The 20,633-nt window shown below is 47.9% G+C and overlaps 2 protein-coding genes across 3 annotated transcripts in view; one reads left to right on the plus strand and one right to left on the minus strand.

Moving 5' to 3' along the window:
• Nucleotides 1-974: 974 nt before the first annotated feature.
• Nucleotides 975-8,820, minus strand: MZT1 (mitotic spindle organizing protein 1). Its single transcript, XM_078602824.1, has 3 exons — nt 8,712-8,820; nt 5,144-5,289; nt 975-2,228 (listed from the first exon to the last, which is right to left on the minus strand). The coding sequence occupies exons 1-3, from the start codon at nt 8,761-8,763 to the stop codon at nt 2,193-2,195; spliced, it is 234 nt and encodes a 77-aa protein (XP_078458950.1). The 5' UTR covers nt 8,764-8,820; the 3' UTR covers nt 975-2,192.
• Nucleotides 8,821-14,707: 5,887 nt separating this feature from the next.
• Nucleotides 14,708-20,633, plus strand: part of TBC1D4 (TBC1 domain family member 4) — an 84,372-nt gene continuing 78,446 nt past the window's right edge. The window contains exon 1 of one of the 2 annotated variants that reach the window (XM_078602825.1): nt 14,708-16,040. In XM_078602825.1, coding sequence (XP_078458951.1) covers nt 15,849-16,040 — 192 coding nt within the window. In that variant the 5' untranslated portion in view covers nt 14,708-15,848. The remainder of the gene's footprint in view (nt 16,041-20,633) is intronic. The other variant, XM_078602826.1, reaches the window with a different exon arrangement.

Genomic DNA, 20,633 nt, shown 5'->3' on the forward strand with positions numbered 1-20,633 from the left:
AGTGGCACATGGTGGTCACTGCAGGTCAGAGAATAATTGTCTCACTCTCCATGTGCCGGGTCATGTGGGGTTGTTTGACCTTATTTCACCACGCCAGTGTGGGTTAAAGGTGGGGGGGGGGGGACGTGGGAGGGGGGCATATACGTTAAATGGAGTTGTATGCTGTCCTCTCTGCTGCCTACAACGTAGCACAGGAGCCGAACCACCTGCAATGCATGGCAGTCGCCCATCCAAGCACTATGTAGGCCCGGCCATGCTTAGCTTGTGAAATCTGATGACCATTGGGTACCTTTACAATATGACTATAAGGGTAAATCCAAATGTTTCAACAACAGACACTTATTACAAACTCCTGCGAGGATTCAATTCATTGTTGTGATTCAGGGTCGATTCAATAAGCGATGTAAAAAAAATACATGAATATAGCGGTCGCGAGCAGCTGGGTGGGTGGGGTCTTCTGAAACCATATCTAACATCCAAATAAAAAAATCAATTGTTGCCCACAATCGTCGTGAGTAAAAACATCGATTACCCGTTGAATCGACGTGCCGTTACACCTCCACTCATCATCAGCCATGATCGATCCACTGCTGCATGGTGTCCCCCAACCCATCACCATCTCTCGGTCAGATCTGCTCGTGGTGCCGATGCTCGATGGACTGTTACGTCGCAAGAACTGCCAGAGACGGCGGACGGCATGGGGGTGAGGCCATCATGCAGCAGTGGAGTGATCATGGCTGATGACGATTCCTGGTGCGGACCGAGAGGACAATTTCAGTGAAGTCAGAGACAGTTCGCTCTGAGGCATCCATCTTCCAAGGCTGTGCACACCGGGGGGAGGGGAGGGGGGGTGCATTGCTCGCTGGGAAGAGTTCCGAACGAAGATTGTCACCTAGGCACGCGACCACGGCGGTGCAATTAAAATATAATTGCGGCGAAAAATTATACATAAAAAACATTTGCAAATGACCGCGTAAGTAGAAACGGGCTTTTATTTACAAACACGCGACATCAAAACCCATCGCGGAACGTACTCGCGGGTGACATTGTTAGGGAGTAAATTGCCAGCGAGAGCAGCACGACAAAAGGTGGGCGACTCCCTCCCAGGCTGTCACGGGCATGGAACAGCTGCTGCTGCTGATGCCGCCGCCGTGTGTGCAAGGGAGTGAACGTGCAGGATTTATGCAAGCTGTGCTCAAAGTGTACTATGGAAATCACAGAGTCCAGCGTCCCCCCCCCCCCCTCACACCCCCGAAACTACCAGTTCCCGCGACCCACCACGGCACTTCTTTGCAAGTGTACCGGTGTCGCACCGTTGCAACAAAATTCCGAGCGGTTAAGAGCTGCACAAAGGAGCCCGATGACTGAGAAAATGCATTGTGTGACGCGCAAGAGAGCCCGTTCAAATTAAGATCTGTGCGTCACACGACAAGTCGGGAACGGCGTGGGGAGCTAAGGTGCTAGGCATCTCAGTCGGATAACCCATAACACCTGGGTCTGTCCCGTGTTACTTCCTGCCAGCGAGCCGTCGCTTCGTGGCAAGTGACGACTGTTGTCGTTCTTGTTGTCACACGTCACGTAGAGACTGACAATCCAAAATCAGAGGTGTGTACGTGTCCGTCACATTCTGTTTAGAACTTATTGAAAATAAGAGTGAGATCTCAAGTGTGTGTGTATACATGTGTTCCACATTATATCTCAAAAGATCCTGGGCCTCCTTTAGTTTGACTCGGCCTTAAATTAGTACCTAGTGCAGGATGATATCAGCCCAGGGGAGGCAAAAGTGGTCGGCCTTGGTACTGGCCACCCATCTCCTCGCGTGCCGTGCCAGTCTTCACAAGTGCTCACGAATAGCAGTTTGTTACAGGCTATGGAGAAGATATTTGGTCGTGCCTATCAAAATGAGGCATGCCGATTAAGAAGCGCTCTCTACGTTACGTGGTGACTACCGTTTAGCAATTATCGGGCTCGTGCAGCATGTAAGGGCCTAGGGTTGCGTTTGAACAGCGAAGACCGCTGAACAAGGAACTGTGGTGGGTCACGAGGGGACTGGAGTTTGAAGCAACCGGCAACACAACGTGCACGCAGCGTCTTGTGTGTAGAGGTCATGGATTCATCGCGATCGACGGGTGGGGGTGAAATGGAGCAGGCACCGTCAAGTTCCCCCTGGGGTTTTCTCGCTGCGGTGATTTTCACCCGGGCCTCCCGCCCACGGCGTTCTCCGCGGCCTGTGGGTCACGTCACACCCACACCAAAGGGGCTTTAAAAACCAAAGCGGCGATAGGGCCCAAGAGCCCGGCGGCTGCCCCGATTAATACTGCGGTGGGCGTTAACCGGAAAATACACGACTCGCAGTGGACGTTAAAACATCCGGCGGCGTTATTTTACAAGGAGCAGGTAACGTGAGCAGGTGTCCGAATTTGAAAGATGTACTCACAAATTGTCTAATTGCCACGTGGCAACATCTCCCCCTCGAGTGAAACTATACTCGTCTGTGAAACATTAGCACCTTCCTTGCGCTAAAGCGAAATTACGCGAATACCAAACGTGCACGTGATACAATTACAAGCGGTAGTCGTGCGACAAGCAGAAGACAGAAGATGAACAATCCCGTAGGAAGGTAAAGAAAATGAGGTGGCCCAGTGGGTTCATAGGTAGGATGCTGAGCCAGCAACGAGGAGATCCTGGGTTGGAATGTGGGTTTCGGCCGCTTCCGATTAAACTAGATTCTGAAGTGTGGTGAGTTGATGGAATCAGCTCTGTTTCACCAATGACTACATTAGCTCCGAGAATTTAAAGTCTAGGTTTGACTGTCATGTGAAAAACATCGGTGGCTGGGGGGGGGTGAGAAAGTGTTGCCCTCTACTGCGAGCCCCAGAGGTCACGTGAAGTAATCTCGGAGGGAGCTCTTCAATATCCACTTGCGTGGGCCATTCTCTAATACGAAGGGTCACACTGCTTTGCGAGAGAACCCAATGAATTCTGCGTCTCATGACAACGCCGAGGTGATAGCACAATCTGGATTACATCGGGGGGGGACACAGAATTTATAAAATGAAGGGAAGGAAGGCTACTCAAAGCCTAAAGCTCCACCCGACATCCCCAGGGGCAATGGCCAATGCCAAGCTGCACCAAGTGAATGCTAATGTCCTTGTTTTTTTTCCCCTCTCCCCGCAGTTTTTATTTTTTCCCCGTAATCAGCAATTGATGCAATTTAGTGCTGCGTGGACTGCATGTACAGTAGAAATCAATGCGCGGATAAACCAATTACAAGCGTCATAATTTATAATGAAGTGGTCATTCTCGCTGTAGTGGAAGCGACCCCTGGAGGTTAACGCAGACAGAGGGTGAGTGGGGGTTATTTTATTTTTATCGTTATTATTCGTAGAAGCGGTGGAGTGGGCTCCAATCTAAATTGATGCATGTTCGCACACCGAGGATTATCGGGCAGCGTTGATCTGAGAAGACGCCGAGGAGATAGAGCGATGAAATCAAGACGGCTGTGTGCCAGAGCAAGCTGGATTGGTACATCAAAAGATCACGGGAGGTGGCGACAACTTGGGAATACCTTAGTCCAGCAGTGGATTGACCACGGCCGATGATTACAAGAATGATTTATCGTTCATTTACTGTGGTGAGGTGGCATATGGAGTGAGGGCGGCAGAGCGTATAGTAAAGCGGAGTGGTGGGTGTTGTAGTTATCCATGTGCTGCCTAACAATTCAGGAAAACCCAGTTCGATTCCAGGACAGGCACATTGGCAGATGGTGTCTGCAATGATCAATATAAGTGGCCCTTAGGAGTGAAATGAGATTGGAAATACATACATTGACAGAATAAGCGGGGGAAAAATGGAACAACATTTGGACGACGGCCTCCCCAATCCGTCACCATTTCTTGCAAAGTAACAATCAGTCGTCTACCACTTGCATAACAGTGTATTTCATAGCTGCATCTCCACAATGGTCAATACAATGATCCAAACTTACGTGTGCCTCCTAATGCGCGAGTTCCTCCATCTCTCAATGTGATTCCAAATGTGCACCCCCTCCATACTCTATTTTCACACTTTTCAGCTTTTAAATGTTCTTTGTTGGGTGTCCATTCCGGATGATGTGGTCGAAGGCAATAATCAAATATTCACAGCCTAGTCAGAGTTTCAAGACTATTTTTCAGGAGGATCCTGCAAAGTTTTTGTGTAGTCGGGGATGATGTTGCTTTGTGTAATCCCAATTGAGTTAGGATGTTTGTCCAACATCAGTTGCAATAACATTTTTTTTTACTTTATTCGGATATGAATCAAGTTGAACATTTTATTTTAAGCAAGGCTGCGGAAACCTGAAATCTATATATGTACTCGTTACATTGTATGTCTTTTTTTAGCTACGGGAGGAAACCGGAAAACCCGGAGGAAACTCAATGCAGACCACTGGAGGAACATACAAACTCAACGCAGAAAGGCACCTGAGTCGGAATCAAACACAGGCCCTAATTGCTTTGGAGTCACCAGTGTTACCTCTGCACCACCCTACCGCCCCCCCCCCTAAGCATCCGCTTTAAGGTGAAAAGTTCAGTTCACATGCCCTGCCCCGTTGCATCTACACCAGCGGCTCAACTTTTTTTTGGCTCCCGTACCCCTTGATGAATTTAGTTTTAACCGAATACCCCCTTTGCATGACCCAACATGGTTCTGATAAATAAATGTATGAATAATGATCGTCAATATTTTAACAAATTGTCCATTTTGTGAGGTATCCTAACTAGCTCGTAACTGCAAGCGAATAATTTTTTTTTTTTTAAATCAACGGATGCTCTGCATGCGCGACGTAATTTGTTCGCGCTCGCTGGTTACTCCTGGAAACCACATTCTTTACGATCGATGAGTTTAGAAAGGTCTTTATTGCGTTCTCGGTTACAATATGGATTTTAATGTTACCGTAGTTATTTGAAATTGGCAGATTCATACGTGATTATTTACCAATGACTCGTATGATATCCTTTCACACATTTATAAATCACCTCACGTACCCCCTCTGGGACATTGCCACGTAACCCCCAGGGACTCCTCGTACCCCCGATTGAGAACCACTGCTCTACACCATCGCCCCCCCCACCATCCCCATGCGGTGGAGCTGCTCACGGACCCGCAGTGCCTCAGCTTCGCGCCGCAATTCCCGGATGACGCTGGCGAGCGCCTCGGGGTTCACTCCCTGCTCGCACAGCCTCACGCACACCGCCAGGCTCTCCGCGTCCAGCCCCGTGTTGAGCAGCCGCGACATCTCCATGAGCGCTGCAGGGGGGCGAGAGAACATTGACGCATGTGCGTACACGCACGCACTTACACGCACGCACGTACACACACGCACGCATAGGCAGATGTATGTATGTTGAACTTCTTTCGCACCGTAAGTAGACAACCGTGCTAATTGGAGGTGTGGGAAACACAAAGATGCACAAAAAAAAGACAAAGATCTCCTGTATAGCATTAACAGATTGTTGGGATAAGTACTGTTAGCAAGCCTATGATGTTGGTCGTGAGTGGGAATCTAACACGGGTCCCCAGGTTCGTAGCGCAGCGTGCTAACCGCTACACCACCGCTCCCCACATGCAGATACACACAGACGTGCACGCACACACACGCTTACATGTAGACTTGTACACACACAGATACACGCATACCCATAGACATGAATGGACATATGCAGACGCAGACATTACGCATGCACATAGGCATGCATGCACACATGCAGGACACATGCACACATGGGAGACATGAATACACAGATTCAGATATGCACAGCCATGCGCACACATACGTTTAGACACACGCAGACACGAATAAATACGCAGACATGCACGTACACACAAGAGACACGCACGCAGACAATGCACGCAGGGACAACAGCTGCATGCCCTATAAACAGCCGACCAAACGTCAACTACACGCTGACCTCAAATCGATCAACCGTACACTGACCACATCGATCATTAAGCGCATATCGATTCACACCCCACCCCTACCTTCCTCCTCCCACTTGCAGTGATTCCGCAAATTGCCACGATTTGGCATGGTGACTCGATTCAAATATTGACTTGTTTGTCACGCTTTTACCGTCTCATTTAAACAGTTACGTTTGTACCATTAGCCTGGTATATAACAAATCTAATCCTACACTTGTCGGTGCTGGTATACAACAGCTCTCCTGTTCAGAAAGACCCGGGGATGTGTCATGATCTGCGCTGTGTTCTCGTGCCCCCCTTCTCGCAAATGATTGACACGCACGACTCAAATGCTGGATCATGAACGCAAGCATCGACTTTAGTTGACAAATCAATGCATCGTTACAAGCCTATCTATAGGCGAAGCTGTGGCGAGAGCATTTCAATCACACGTTCGAAGGTCAACCTGCATAAAAGCCTTTTCACGGTTGATCAAATTTGTACCACTTTATATTAAGTCGAGCGTGGTTGCCAAGGGAATAGACTCGCCCTGGTTTGAGGTCATGAGCCACTGGTTGAAATTCCACGTTTTTATAGCGGTGACGAGTCTATGCCTGCAGATGTCATCGTATGCATTTCACGAAGACCTTACAAGAGTTATGCCAATGGCTTCATAAAAAAAAGTATTACTGTATTTTCAAAAACGTTCTTCTGATTTTGCCATCGGTATCATGCCACGACACCAAGTATGCAGTTGCATCTCTCACAGGTCACTGTGACTCTTAGTGTCAAAGGACGACCCACAGAAGCAGAGATTGTAGGATTACTTCTGAAGTCCCATTCAAGTGACCTCTCTATTCCACAGTATGGGAGGAGCACTTTCCCACCTAGCCGACTACAGAGAGTAACGTCCGTCCGCTTCAGAAACATGAGCAACAGTTACAGCAAATCCTCAGCAGAAACAGAAGTGCCCATTCGCGATACTTTTTATTCTGCCACAGCAGATAGCTCTCCCATCGTAACCCACTCTCCTCCACGCACTCTCCTACTTCTCTCATTTCACTCTACTCGCTTCCAACGCACTATCCTACCTCTCCCCTCTCATTCCACTCTCAACACACTCGCTCCTACCTCTCATCTCACTCTCCTCCACACACTATCCTACCTCTCCCCTCTCATTCCACTCTCAACACACTCGCTCCTACCTCTCATCTCACTCTCCTCCACACACTATCCTACCTCTCCCCTCTCATCCCACTCTCCTCCACACACTATCCTACCTCTCCCCTCTCACTCCTCCACACTACCCTACCTCTCTCCTCTCATCTCACTCCACTCCCCTCAACGCACTCTCCTCTCCCATCACACTCTACTCTTCACCACCCACTGTCCCACCTCTCCCCCCTGTCCTCTCACTCCGCACCGCCTTTGCTTCGGCAACCGAGGCTTTCCGTCGAACCAGTCCACCGTCGCTCAGTGCGAGGTCGCTCATTCTCCTCTGCTGGCCTCATGCTTTGGTGGAACTCCATTGGACCCCTCCCTGCACTCAGTGCTGTCAACTCCCCATACCGTGTCAAGCCATACGCTTTACCCGTATTCTTGAACAGGGAAATTGAGTTGTCAGGCCAATGCGGGCAAAAATATATTATTTGTCAGTTTAACACATAGGCTTTCGCGAAACAATATTAATAGTTTTTTGGGTTACATCGCTTAAGGATAAATGTAGATGTTGTCGCTTAAGGATAAATATAGATGTTGTGCGTTTACTCTCCAACACACCCGTGGGCTGAAGCAGTAACTTATTGGGGCGTTGTTTGCGTGACAAACATTCCTGGCTGTGTCGAGTGGTGGAGGGTTACGACACATTTATACTTACGCGATCTAACCCAAAAGCCTTTATTATGAATATCTGTTTGTGTTTCTCCTTTGTGACGGGACTTTGTAGGAGGAACGTTGGAGATTTATAAGGACACGGGGTGACCCAATAAGGTCTGAATTGGGCTGTAATAAGCTAGGGCACTGCTAAGAGGCTGACAGATATGAACTCCCTGGTCCCTGTTTAAGTCCAGACTCAATAACTTATTTTATTTCACTCTGCCTACGACTGCCTCGCCACAAAACAAACATCCCCCACCGTTTCTCAGCATAGCGACGGTACACAGAGACTCATGATACAGCCTTCCACATGGAGAGAACGGTGGTCTCTAAAATAAACACATCCATTACTTCCACGCAGCGTTCTGACCTACGATCAAAACCGCTATACAAATTGCACAATGTACTTGTACAATTACTCTTTGGTTATTTCGGTAAAGTCACGTAGGTATAAAATTCAGCAGTTTCACTGCTGGATTATATTTTTTTAAGCCCGAGGACGACGGCTTGTTTGCTTTCGAAACGTCGTGATTGATTTTATTGTATACATAACGTGACTTTACCGAAAGAACCAAAGAGTATGGCTTATTGCAGTCACGAAAGCTTCAAATCTAGATTGTACTTGTACAATTATTACAACATCCGCAAGCGAGTCGTGGAGCCGCGAAGCCTCGGCCTCGCGTGCTTCCAGCCCCAGGCCGCCCTAGGCGCCTCGCAACCCGGCCGCGCGTTAGGCGAGCCCATGGTCTGAGGCCTACAACGAGAGATCACGGGGTGGTGGTCTCAGCGGGATGAGAAGGGGGGTAGGGGGCAAAGGGGGTTCTTTAGGGGTCCCGGGTGACGAGGGGATACGAGGAAGGAAGATGCCCGAGGAGGGGGGTGCGTGGGACCCCTACTGTCCAGCGTCTCCCGTGCCGAGTTGATGCGCTCGGCTGTCTGCTCCGCCATTGCCTCCTCCGGTGGTCAAGGGGAGGGGGGAGAGGGGGAAGGGGGGTGACGCGGAATCGACGATCGATGGCTCCTGCCTGCAACGTTGGAGGGTTGGGAGGTGGGGGGTGTCAGCGTTAATCGATTAATCGATTAAATCGATGAAATAATCGGCTGCATCGATTAATTGCATCAAATAGATCGGTTAGAGGAGATTACCAACGGCGCCTGTTTGCTGGGTTACCTGCTGTGACATGGCACAGTAATCTCGACAGGAACGGAGGTGAAACGAAAAGTGGAAATATGAAAAAAAAAATTGAATAGTTTTTACCCTTTCTGGCAATGAAAAAGGTGTTAATATGTTCAAACGCCAGATAGAAAACTTTTTTTGGTATCTGAACATCTTAACACCTGTTTTATTGCCAGAAAGGGTAAATAGCAATTATTATTTTCATACTTTGATACTGGCAAAAAGGTCCCATTTTGAAAAGTGGAAAGTTGAATGAATCAAACTTGCATTTGGAGCATTTGGCTGCTGTTATAGATTTCCACGTGATAAGCCATTTCATTGAGCTTCTGAAAAGGAGCTACGTAGCTCGGTTGGCCTTACCTGGAAAAAAAAATTTTTTGTCGTTTTTAGAACGTGAAGAGGAGGTGGATGCTTGAAATTACGAGAGAAAGCAAAATGAAAACCACGAATTTGAGAAGTTACGTCATGGCGAGAACGCATGGGTGGATGATGGACGGTGGTCGAGACGAAGGATGGGGTGAAAGTCAAAAGAGGAATAAACACACGCAAAAACACCTCCATTGTGGAGACGGAGCAATGGAATTTTACTCAAGATTGTATTGCAGCTGGTAAGGGCTCCACTGAGCTAAGCAGCTCCGTTTACGTGGACGACCACAACCCAAGATTATCTCGACAGTGGCAGCAATTTACTGGACATTGAGCAAAAACAACGAATTATTTACACGAAAGATAATGCCTACATACAAATAAACAAATAGTGTCAACAAATCCAGTCACTGACGCGTGTACCTAGCCCATATACACAACCTCAGAAATAACGGAGCTTCGTTATGGCATTCATAGTAGCTGTGGCAGAGATTGTTGGTTGTGTGACATATATGGATTACAAGACGGTGAGAGATGGCCACGGCATGGACAGGCTTTCATCCAGCAGTGGATAGATAATGATTGACGATAATTGTACGTGAAGTGTATGTTTTTCATACTCTTAGGTTTTTTCGGTAAAGTCACGTAGGTAAAAAATAATAATAAATGAAAATACATCAATTAAATCACGACGTGATTTAATTGATGTATTTTCACGACGTGATCTAATTGATTTATTTTCATTTATTATTATTTTATTTTTATTTGTATTTTTTTTATTTTTACCTACGTGACTTTACCGACAAAAAAACCTAAGAGTATGAATCCTTGCAGTCACGAAAGCTTCAAATCTAGAGTGTATGTTTTTCCACAATTTAATCCCACACTTAACTCAAGCAAGTTCAAGTAGTTAGCTAACCCTGAGTGTCATTTCAGGGTTGATGTTTCACTTAAAGAGTGTGTGTAAAGTGCACATCGCCACCACTTCGTGGCGAGTGGCGACTATTGTGAAATTGGACAACAAAATTATGTTGTCTCACCTTGCGTGGCATGTGGTTAGAACCGTTGGGCCAATTTTGGCAATTGCCGAACACCGTTGCCTAATCTTTTCATTGAAGGCCACAGTGTTATTGAAGAATGGGGGTATTTTTGTTATTTTTGAATACATTTACATACACCAATGTCATAAGGTTATCTGTCCATTTTCGTTCAACTGCTTAAAAACGAGACAATGCTTGTCAGAACCATTTTAAAACAAATTGACCAGTGTGCAGTTATACAAAACCATTTAATGGGTTCAATTACGTCCACACATTTTCTTTGTTAAAAGGGAAATTATGGAAGATGCCCATAGTTCATCTAATCGCCGAGAGGATTTGTTGAACTCTTGAAATGCTCTAGACTAATCAGCAGGTGGCGACACACACATTTCTAGAAATTGTAAAACAAAGCCGCTCCAGTATATGAACATAACTACGTTCTATCTCAACATACAATTCCAGATTTACCCAGCCAAGCTAAACTGAGTCCGAAGACTCATTTTCATGAGGGTCCTGCTACATTCAGTTATTTGGACCACACCAATGACATTCTGTTTTGTTTACATATGATCGGACACCAGAGAACGCTAAGGAAACCGGTGAAGAACAGGGTCAAAACGTGCAAACTACAAAAATAGGTGTCCAAATCGGGAGTCTAACCCAGGTACTTATTGGTGTGAGGTCCGCACGAGTGTTACCATTGTGTCAACTTAATATTGCACTGGCTTTCCATAGCAATATTGTTCAGCAGGTGTGTTGAAGTTAGCAAACCCTGCAACGGTATCAACATTCTGCGTGTCATCGACAGGGTCAGGCTTGTTAAATAATTACTGCTTGGGTTACCAGATGCTATTGGCAAGAGCACTCCATCTAAATAACGGGAGCCTAATCCTGATTTGAAGCCTTCGTGACTACAGGAATCCATACTCTTTGATTCGTTTGGTAAAGTCACGGGAGCCTGTTTAACACAAAAAATGTGCGTGCACAGTTTTCGTGTGTTCTTGTGTAAGTCCTGACAATGGCTGCGTGTGTATTGTTTAAATTCAAGTTTCGCTTTGAACGAAGATATTATACTAATGTGGAATATACTTTCTTTAAAATATCAAATCCAGTTTCATTGTGGGTGCGAGTACATTAGTAGTTTGGGTCTCATATTCACTAATACTCGTTTAAAATGTTCGTATACACGGTAATTTATCGAATAATGAGGACAGGAATTGATTACTCTACAGTATTGTATTTTGATATAGAATACGTACACTTACATCCATTGTGCATGAACTCACGGTTTCCATTACCACGTGCTGCCACTAGAGGATGCTACATTCACCAAATAGGAAAAACAAATAAACATTGATTCTCCTCGAATCCGAAGTTCGACCAAAGCCCGTATTGCAACAATATAGCCCAATTATGTCCATCAGCCATGATCGGTCCACTGCTGGATGAAGGTGAATTACAACGTTGGCGAAGAGTTACAACTCTGCCTAATGCAGTGAAAACTCCCCGTTATCGGCCACTTAGAGTAGTACTTATCTCTTAAAATGAACGATCCTGCGGGTAAATTGCATGATTACATGTTTATGATCGGTGTTACCGGTTTTGCCGGTGAATTGTGTTTAGTTTTCAGAACGCGAGTTTGACAACGCTCAATTGGTATAGATGCGCATCTGCGGCCGTCTGGAACGTTCTTCCTTCCGATATTAGGTTGCCACCGCGACCTTTACCATTTTAAAGCATCTAGACTGAAAACGAATTTGTTTAGGACTGCTTTTTGTGTTGAGTTTGTTGTCCTTCCCTGAAAACTCCGATTGGCACGGTTGGCTACGAACCGTGAGAAAAAAGTTCAGCATCGCATCCATCAAGTTTAATACTGGTAGGAACCACCTGGTTACACCAGCCCACAGGGGATTATTGTGTCCGTCCGTCCATGGCGCATCCAAAAATGAGAGGGGTGGAGAGGGGAGGGTGGGGAGGGTGGGGCTGGGTGGGAGTGGGAGGGGTGGTGCTGGGTGGGGAGGGTGGGGCTGGGTGGGGAGGGAAAGGTGAGGAGAGGCTGGGTGAGGCGGGTGGGGCTGGGTGGGGGGTGGGAGGGGTGGGGCTGGGCCGGGTGGGGAGGGTGGGGAGGGGCTGGGTGGGGGTGGGAGGGGTGGGGCTGGGTGGGGAGGGGCTGGTCACCCCGTGGTGCCCTTATAAAACTCAACGTTTAACCTACTCACGCCGGCTTGTGCCCGCCCTCACAGTCGGGCATACTTGCGGAATACACCACGCCGCCGTTGACCCTGGCCATTGACCGAGCAACCCAACGTTCCTACCAGCTCCCTCCGCAGGAATGTGTTAATTGTCTTGGTATTATCTTGATTTGAAGCTTTCGTGACTGCAGGAATCCATACTCTTTGGTTCTTTCGGTAAAGTCACGTAGGTAGAAAAATGAAATCAAACAAATCACGACGTTTCGATCGCAACACAGGCGCGGTCGTCATCAGGCAAAGGAGTCAGCCTCTACAGGCAAACTGATTATAAGGGTTTGGGGATGTTTTGTATTTGCAATAATAGAGAAGTTTCTTTTTTTGAGGGGGGCAGGGGGGCGGATGTTAGATCGTGATAAACGTGTCGCTAAACCCGTCACGGGCCAATCGGTAAGAAGATGTCACGTAAACGTGGTGGTGAGCTTAACACCACACATTTATATTTACGCGATCTAATACCCCACCAAAGAACAAAAACCCACCCCTATTAAAGAGAACATTTGGCCGCTAAAGCCCCACTGTTGCGTGTTTAAACTCTTTTGCATTTAAACTTGATTTGAAGCTTTCGTGACTGTAGGGATTCATATTCTTGGATCTTCCGGTAAAGTCACGCAGAAGGGAAATAATAAAATATTAATAAAATAGAAAACCTAATATGCTTTATTATTTTAATTTTATTACTTCCCTTATACGTGACTTTACCGAAAGATCCAATAATACTATTTGGTTCTTTCGGTAAAGTAACGTAGAAAGAAAATAAATTAAATAATAAGAGTACGACGTTTCGATTGCAATACAAGCAACCGTCGTCAGGTAGAACTAAATTTGAGAGAGACAAAACACAGACACGGAGACACACGGAGACACATACACAAGCAGAGAGAGACACACCATAGACACACACAGAGAGACACAACATAGACACACAGAGAGACACACAACACAGACACACACAGAGAGACAACACAGAGAGACACACAACACAGACACACAGACAGACACACAACATAGACACACAGAGAGAGACACACAACAGACACACACAGAGAGACACAACACAGACACACAACACAGACACATACAGAGAGACACAACATAGACACAAAGAGACACACAACATAGACACACAGGGAGAGACACAATGTAGACACACACAGAGACACACAACACAGAGAGACACACAACACAGAGAGACACACAACACAAACACACAGACAGAGACATACAGACAGAGACACACAACACAGACACACAGAGAGAGACACACAAAGACACACACAGAGAGACACACAACACAGACACAGAGAGATAGAGAGACACACAACATAGACACACAGAGAGACACAGACAGACACAGAGAGAGACACACAACACAGACACACTGAGAGAGACACAACACAGGCACACAGAGAGACACACAACACAGGCACACAGAGACACACAGAATGACACACATACAGACACACAGAGAGAGACACACAACATAGACACACAGAGGATTTTATATTTCCTCGCGCGTACAAGACGAGGCTTCGGCGGCGGTCACGTGGGTGACCGTGAGCCAATGGCGTTCGAGCTGGACGCGCCTCTCCCGGTGTGGTTGTGCGCGCCGCGGCCATCTTAGGTGGGGGGGGGGTCACACCCCCCCGGCGTTTGACGTCACAGGAGGGTTTAGAAACTCTTTATAACTCGAGGGCTCAGTCACGAGCACTCGGGCCCTGCCTTGAAAGGAGATATGAACAAAAACGTACGACGTTTCGGGCAATGGACCTTATTCGTGGGACGTAAATAGACCGGCCAAAATAAATAAAGTGGAGAATAAGTCGGAGGCTGGATTTTGTTTACACCGTGGAGTCGGACGAGAGTTAAACATTTTTAAAATTTTCCCGATGACCAATTTTTTTTTAATTAGCATTCTATACGGTAAGGAAATGTCCCTAATCATTGACGAACGTATTAATTTTGTGGTTTATTTTTTGCACCATACAATTCACTGGAGTGGGGCGCTCGTTCAGGTCACGCACGCCTCCCCCTACGTAAGATGGCCGCCGTGCGCATCACGCCGCTTGCCAGAGGCGCGTGGAAAGCACGCGGGGCGGAGTGGAGCGGTGGAGACCTGGGAAACACGGAGTGGAGCAGTGGGGACCTGGGTACGTTAACCGGTGGGGGACCTGGAAAACGCGGAGCGGAATTTAGCAGTAGGGACCTGGGAAACACGGAGCGGAGTGAAACAGTGGGAGCCTGGGAACGTGAAGCTGTCGGGGACCTGGGAAACGCGGGGCGGGGTTGAGCAGTAGGGACCTGGGAACACGGAGCGGAGTAGAGCGGTGGGGGTCCTGGGAAACACGGAGCGGAGTGGAGAGGTGGGGGACCTGGATACACGGAGCGGCGTGAAACAGTGGGGAACTGGGAGACACGGAGCGGAGTGAAGACCTGGGAACACGGAGTGGAGTGGAGCGGTGGGGGACCTGGGACCCGGAGTGGAGCAGTGGGAGACCTGGGAAATACGGAGCGGAGTAAAGACCTGAGAGGAGTGCAGCATTGGGGGATCTGTCCTCACGGGGCGGAGTGGAATCGGTGGAATGGAGCAGTGAGGACCTGGGAACACGGAGCGGAGTGGAGCAGTGGGGGGGAGGTCGTCACTCGGGGCTGCAAGGAGGGGACTCAGTCAGAGCCAGAGGAGGTAGCGAGGCGGACAGGCGGGACCGGTCGCGGGCAGCTCCTGACTCCGGCGGGACGCGCTCTGCCCTCCTGCCTGCCCCGTCTAACAGCCCGATGACCTACTGCCCAAACTACCCACCTACCTTGCCCCCCTGTTTACTCACCCGACCGTCCGGTCCCCCCTCTGCCCATCTACTTACCTGCTCCCCTCTTTGCCCTCGTGCTTTGGCCGCTCACCGGCCCGACTCTACTCTGCACGTCTCGCCCGCCTGACTGCACCGCCGCCTGGCTACTTACTACACACCGCACCTCTCTCCCCATACCTCACTGCCATTGCCTGCCTGCAAGTCTCCCTCCTCCTCCTCCTGCCTTGCCTGGCAGAGAGAGAGAGACGTGACACGCTCCGGACCCAGGCATGGCAGCTCTGTGACCGGGGCAGCCACAGCCGCTGTCATCAGCGGGGCCGAGGTGGAAGGGGCAGCACACGTGGAGAGAGAGAGATTCGTGCGGGCAGCACACGTGTGGCAGCGGTGAGGAAGTATGGCCGATGTGGTGGATGGAGAGAGTCACCCATCGACGAGCAGCAAGGCGGTCAGCTGCGTGGCCGAGCGTGCCTTCAGCCTCGCCTACCTGGGCAGCACTGCCCTGGACCAGAGGGCCACGCTCTCCATGCTGCCCTGGATCGTGGCGGAGCTGCTGAGACGCTCGGAGAAGGAGCAGATGGAGCGAGAGGTAACTTTGTGTGGTGTGTAGTGAGAGAGAGATTGTGTTTGATGCGACGGCGGGCACAGCACTTGACGCACAGACAGAGAGAGAAGTCCACGTGGGATCTTGAGCAAGAGGCATGAGTCTTGTAGCAGCAGCAAGGTACAGCACTGAACACGAATCGGTCACCCCACCAGCTAAGCAAATGCAGGCACTTAATCTCAAGTCATCAAGCATCATTCGTCTGAACCTGCCTTTCCTCCAGCCACGTCTGCTGTATTTACTCCGGCGCCCATTCATGCCTTGCCTGTCACTTGCTCGCTGTTCGGCGTCTTGAGATGTGGTCGCATTCTCGAGACTATCTTAAACACATTCTACTGCATACGATTATCAAAGTGCAAGTAACGGAGGTTTGTCTGTGTGATTCTTAGACGTCTCTGTGCGAGTTGGATTACTTTAAACGTCCTTACGTCTTTAAATGTGTGTGTTTTTTTTAGGTCACTCATTGTGTCTCGGAGTAGATACAGTGCATGGATTATATATATAAGTTTGCGTTTCAGTGACAGCCTCAATACAATAAACATGCCTCCTGTTTTCAGCACAGCGCCTTGAGATGCGGTCTCATTTAAGGGGAAATGTAAATCCAACTTTTGCTCTACTGTATTGTAGGACTGTGATAATTCGTGAATTTGTGGCAATATTCCATAAGGGACCCCCCCCCCCCTGTAAGTCGCTCTGCAATATTGATGGGGGAGGTGGGTTTCTTTTGCCTTTGTATTGCTGCTGTGATCACGCAAGCCACGGATCTCCCGTGTAAAATCTCCGACTGAAACGGTGGGGTCTATGGGTCTCGGTGTGAGTCTTTACGTCACTGTGTGAGTCCATGTGTCCTCTGAGTCTACGGGTCTCTTAGGGGGTCTTTGGGTCTCTGTGCAGTCTTATCATTGTCCGTGTAAACGAGTGCGCGGGTGGGATACAGCGGCTGGATTTAAAGACTTGGACAAAGATTTTTTTTAGCTGCTGCTCAATTAATGTATCATCATCGTGAAGTTTAAAAAAACCTCATTCACCCGTCAACCAGATGGAGACCCATGAAACCACCACTCTTCGGCTGTGTTATTATTGAGCGGAAATTTCACCGCAACTCGAACATAATCGACACATTCCAGCCGTGCCCCCCCCCACTCCGACCTTATTGCTCCACTGCGACCCTAAACTTAACTCAAGTCCATGGTCACTGGAACCAGTTTGCGCCAACGAGAGACACGTTTTCGTCTATTGACCTTTTCGAGTTTCAAGCTCACTGCCCTCCTCCTCCTTCTTCCCCTGAACGTCGCATGAGCCGAACTGGCCACAGGCAAGTTGCTCGTCACCTTTTCCACAAATAGCAACAAGAAAAAAACAATCACGCCCCCAAATGTGAATGTGGCACACGGCAAGAAAACGTGGAAAAGCATCGGTGGCCTATATGAGTCTCTTGTGTGTGAATCTGTGAGGTTTCTACGTGAGAATGTGTGTCTCTGAAGTGAGATTTTGTATTTTTCTGTGAGCCATAGAGTTTCAGTGTGAGTCTGGTTCTCTGTTAGCCTATGGGTTTCTATAGGTCTGTGCAAGGCTATGGGTCTCGGTGTGAGTCTTTACGTCACTGTGTGAGTCCATATGTGTCCTCTGTGAGTCTACGGGTCTCTGTGTGGGTCTATGGGTCTCTGTGCAGTCTTATCATTGTCCGTGTAAACGAGTGCGCGGGTGGGATACAGCGGCTGGATTTAAAGACTTGGACAAAGATTGTTTTAGCTGCTGCTCAATTCATGTACAAAGTACAGTAAAACATCTAATGAGATTGGCCGGTTGAGCTAGGTTATAGGTGGGGTTATGTGAAAAGGTCCGATGTGTGAACATCTGTATAACATGACAGCTATACAAATCACAGCAAATACATGCCCGTCCAAAGTAAAGCATAAACTTCTTTAAAGAAATGAAAATGCTTTATTTTGTTTCAGAAGTAAGGGAATGTACCTGAGATTAAGAACATTAACTAGTGTGTATAGTGCATAATTGCGAATATCTATATATATTTGAAATGACAGTTACACAACCGCCGTGCACGCTGGGTGTGTGGGTGGATAATTGCTCAGGGCGGATATTGGACGGTCGGATATGCGACGGTCTGCTTTGCAGCAATGGTGAGGAGGAGGCTAAGCCCAAGGGCCAAATGCAACCCGCGACTTTAATTCACACAGCCAGCGGCCTCGCCCACAAACGACATACGTACATACATCACTACCTCTGTGCAGAAGGGACATTGCCCGAATCGTTGCCTGTTATATATTTTTTTCTTTTTACGGCCATGCCGTTATTGACGAATGCCTTGAGGTTGTGTTGTTGTGTATACAGTATATCACTGCTACCATCTTAGTGGAACTATAATCAGGTGCCAGAACGGTGGGGTGGGGGGGGTATTTTGGACGTGGAAAAGGACACAGTGTTTCTGGTTTCGTCACTCGGGCACTAACTGTGGTGTCACTCCACGAGTCTCTTGCGGTGACGCAACTGTTAAGGTGTACGTGTGTGTGTTTATGTATTGCGCTGCACAAAGTACTTGGAAGTCCTGTTTGAAAAAAAATCACTGAGCACAGGCCCAAAAAACGACAGAGCCGGCGACAAACAGCAGATGTTGAAGATGTAATAGTTGAGAGTCGGTACATAACTTGAATTGAGCTTATTCTTAGGTTTTTTCGGTAAAGTCACGTAGGTAAAACATCAAAATTAATGAAAATAAAATAAAATGATTTTTGTTTTTATTTTATTTTATTTTCATTAATTTTGATGTTTTACCTACGTGACTTTACCGAAAAAACCTAAGAATATGATGCCTTGCAGTCACGAAAGCTTCAAATCTAGAATTGAATTGAGCTTGGTTATTTTGAGGACTTTAGGAAAAGAGGTGGTGATGGGAGGGAATTCTAAAGTTGAACTGCAAGTGGAGTGAACGGATGGGCGAGTGAACGTGTTGTGACCTGCAGTGTGGTGAGTGAGCGGGTGAGTGTGTGTGTTGTTGCGACCTGCCGTATGGTGGTTGAACTCACGGTGAGTGAGACGAAACCGTCAGTCTGGTGGTTCGAGTCCTCTTTAAAGGAAAGGTTCCCCACCCATGATTTTTAGCATCCTCCATTGCCAGGACAGGACTTTTAAAAGTATAAAATTTCACAGCATTTCGGTGCAACCGCATTTGGCCCGGAGAGACAAACTAAGGCATGCGTGGCTTCACGTCAAAGCTCATTGAGCAATGGGACAAGAGGTTGCACTGAACCTCCAGTTCTACGTACTGCATGTGGTCCATCTACAGCCCCCTTGATTGATCCGCTACTGGATGAGGGGCCTCCTATCTAATCCACGTCGTGCGTGCAGCGAGGTTTATTTGACAACTTGTAATTTACCACGTCGGTCATTGCAGGTCTGTGAAGGCGGGGAGGCGCAGACGGTAGGAGCGTAAAAGTACAGGGCCTTGCAACAATGGATTTTTTCCGCAATGCCCACAACGTAGACTCGCGGAAAAATAAACATAACACCATGTTATTGTGCAGGGTGGTCACCAAGCCAAGCACTATCCAGGCCCCTACCCGGCTTAGCTTGCTCATGAGGTTTGACAGGATTGGGTGTATTTCGCATTATTTGGTCAAAGGCTTTTAATCACGTGTACAGGATTTTGTTAAAATAAAAATACGACCGCAAACTTTTAACCGCCAGATCAGAGCGTGTCAGAAATCGAACCCAGTTCGCTGGGTTCGAATAGCAAAGGGCACTAACCACGCCACCCACCACCCACGTCCCTGAGTAATGAGATAATGTCCGAAAAAGTATCCCACTGCCAATTCCAACCGCTGTATCAGAGCGTGTGTCTGTGTTACCCTGCTCTGTCAGTGCCAGCCGTTGAAAACACGTGACCCTCAGCTGTTCTGATGGGCGCACATTTCACCCCTGGGGAGCCTGAGCTTTGCCAACCACCACATGACCTATGACCTCGATTGCCACAATATAGATTTTCGCCATTCAATTTGAATGTCCACGATCATCGGGATGTCAGTGTCATGTAGCTTTATGTTTAGAATTATTGTATTACTTTTGGTGCATTACTGTACTACCATTATCCATACAAATTATTAAGAGATCGTCAACTGCGATTCACTAAACATAAGCCTGAGTCTTATAATAATTGCAAACATATCGCAGCAAGCCTAGCTGGGATGAAAACACCCCTAGCTCGCTCAATATAATCGGATCTCGGAAAGCTAAGCGGGTTTGCGCCTGGACAGCTCTCGCGTGTGAACTCGGGTTGTGTACCGTGTTGTTGTCCGACACGAGGTCCGACGTTTTAGCTCCTGTAGAAGTGCCCAGCACGTGTAGCGAAAAGACAGACGCCGTGCTCGGAGCTTCTTGGGCAAACTCAATTTCGGTTTTGCTCCACACGTGCTGCGAGATTTCGTTTTACGAACCTAATTCAATCGCTGCTCCATGCCAATCGGCACGCAAGGATGCGAGTTCAACCCCAGTGACGCTTGGAGAGCTGGAGTTCAAAGGAACTCGCAAACAAACAGCTTGTGAAAGACCCAACGCAGAACA

This window comes from Lampetra planeri, chromosome 19 (genome assembly GCF_965212315.1).
Source record: "Lampetra planeri chromosome 19, kcLamPlan1.2.h2, whole genome shotgun sequence".
Lineage (NCBI taxonomy): Eukaryota > Metazoa > Chordata > Hyperoartia > Petromyzontiformes > Petromyzontidae > Lampetra > Lampetra planeri.

Excerpts from the sequence above, each read along its gene's own strand:
- MZT1 (XM_078602824.1), bottom strand. The coding sequence starts at position 8,763 with ATGGCGGAGCAGACAGCCGAGCGCATCAACTCGGCACGGGAGACGCTG. Across the intron at positions 5,290-8,711 it reads GGCACGGGAGACGCTGGACA|CGCTCATGGAGATGTCGCGG; the intron begins GTAGGGGTCCCA and ends GCCCCCCTGCAG. Across the intron at positions 2,229-5,143 it reads GCGAAGCTGAGGCACTGCGG|GCCGCGGAGAACGCCGTGGG; the intron begins GTCCGTGAGCAG and ends CGTGACCCACAG.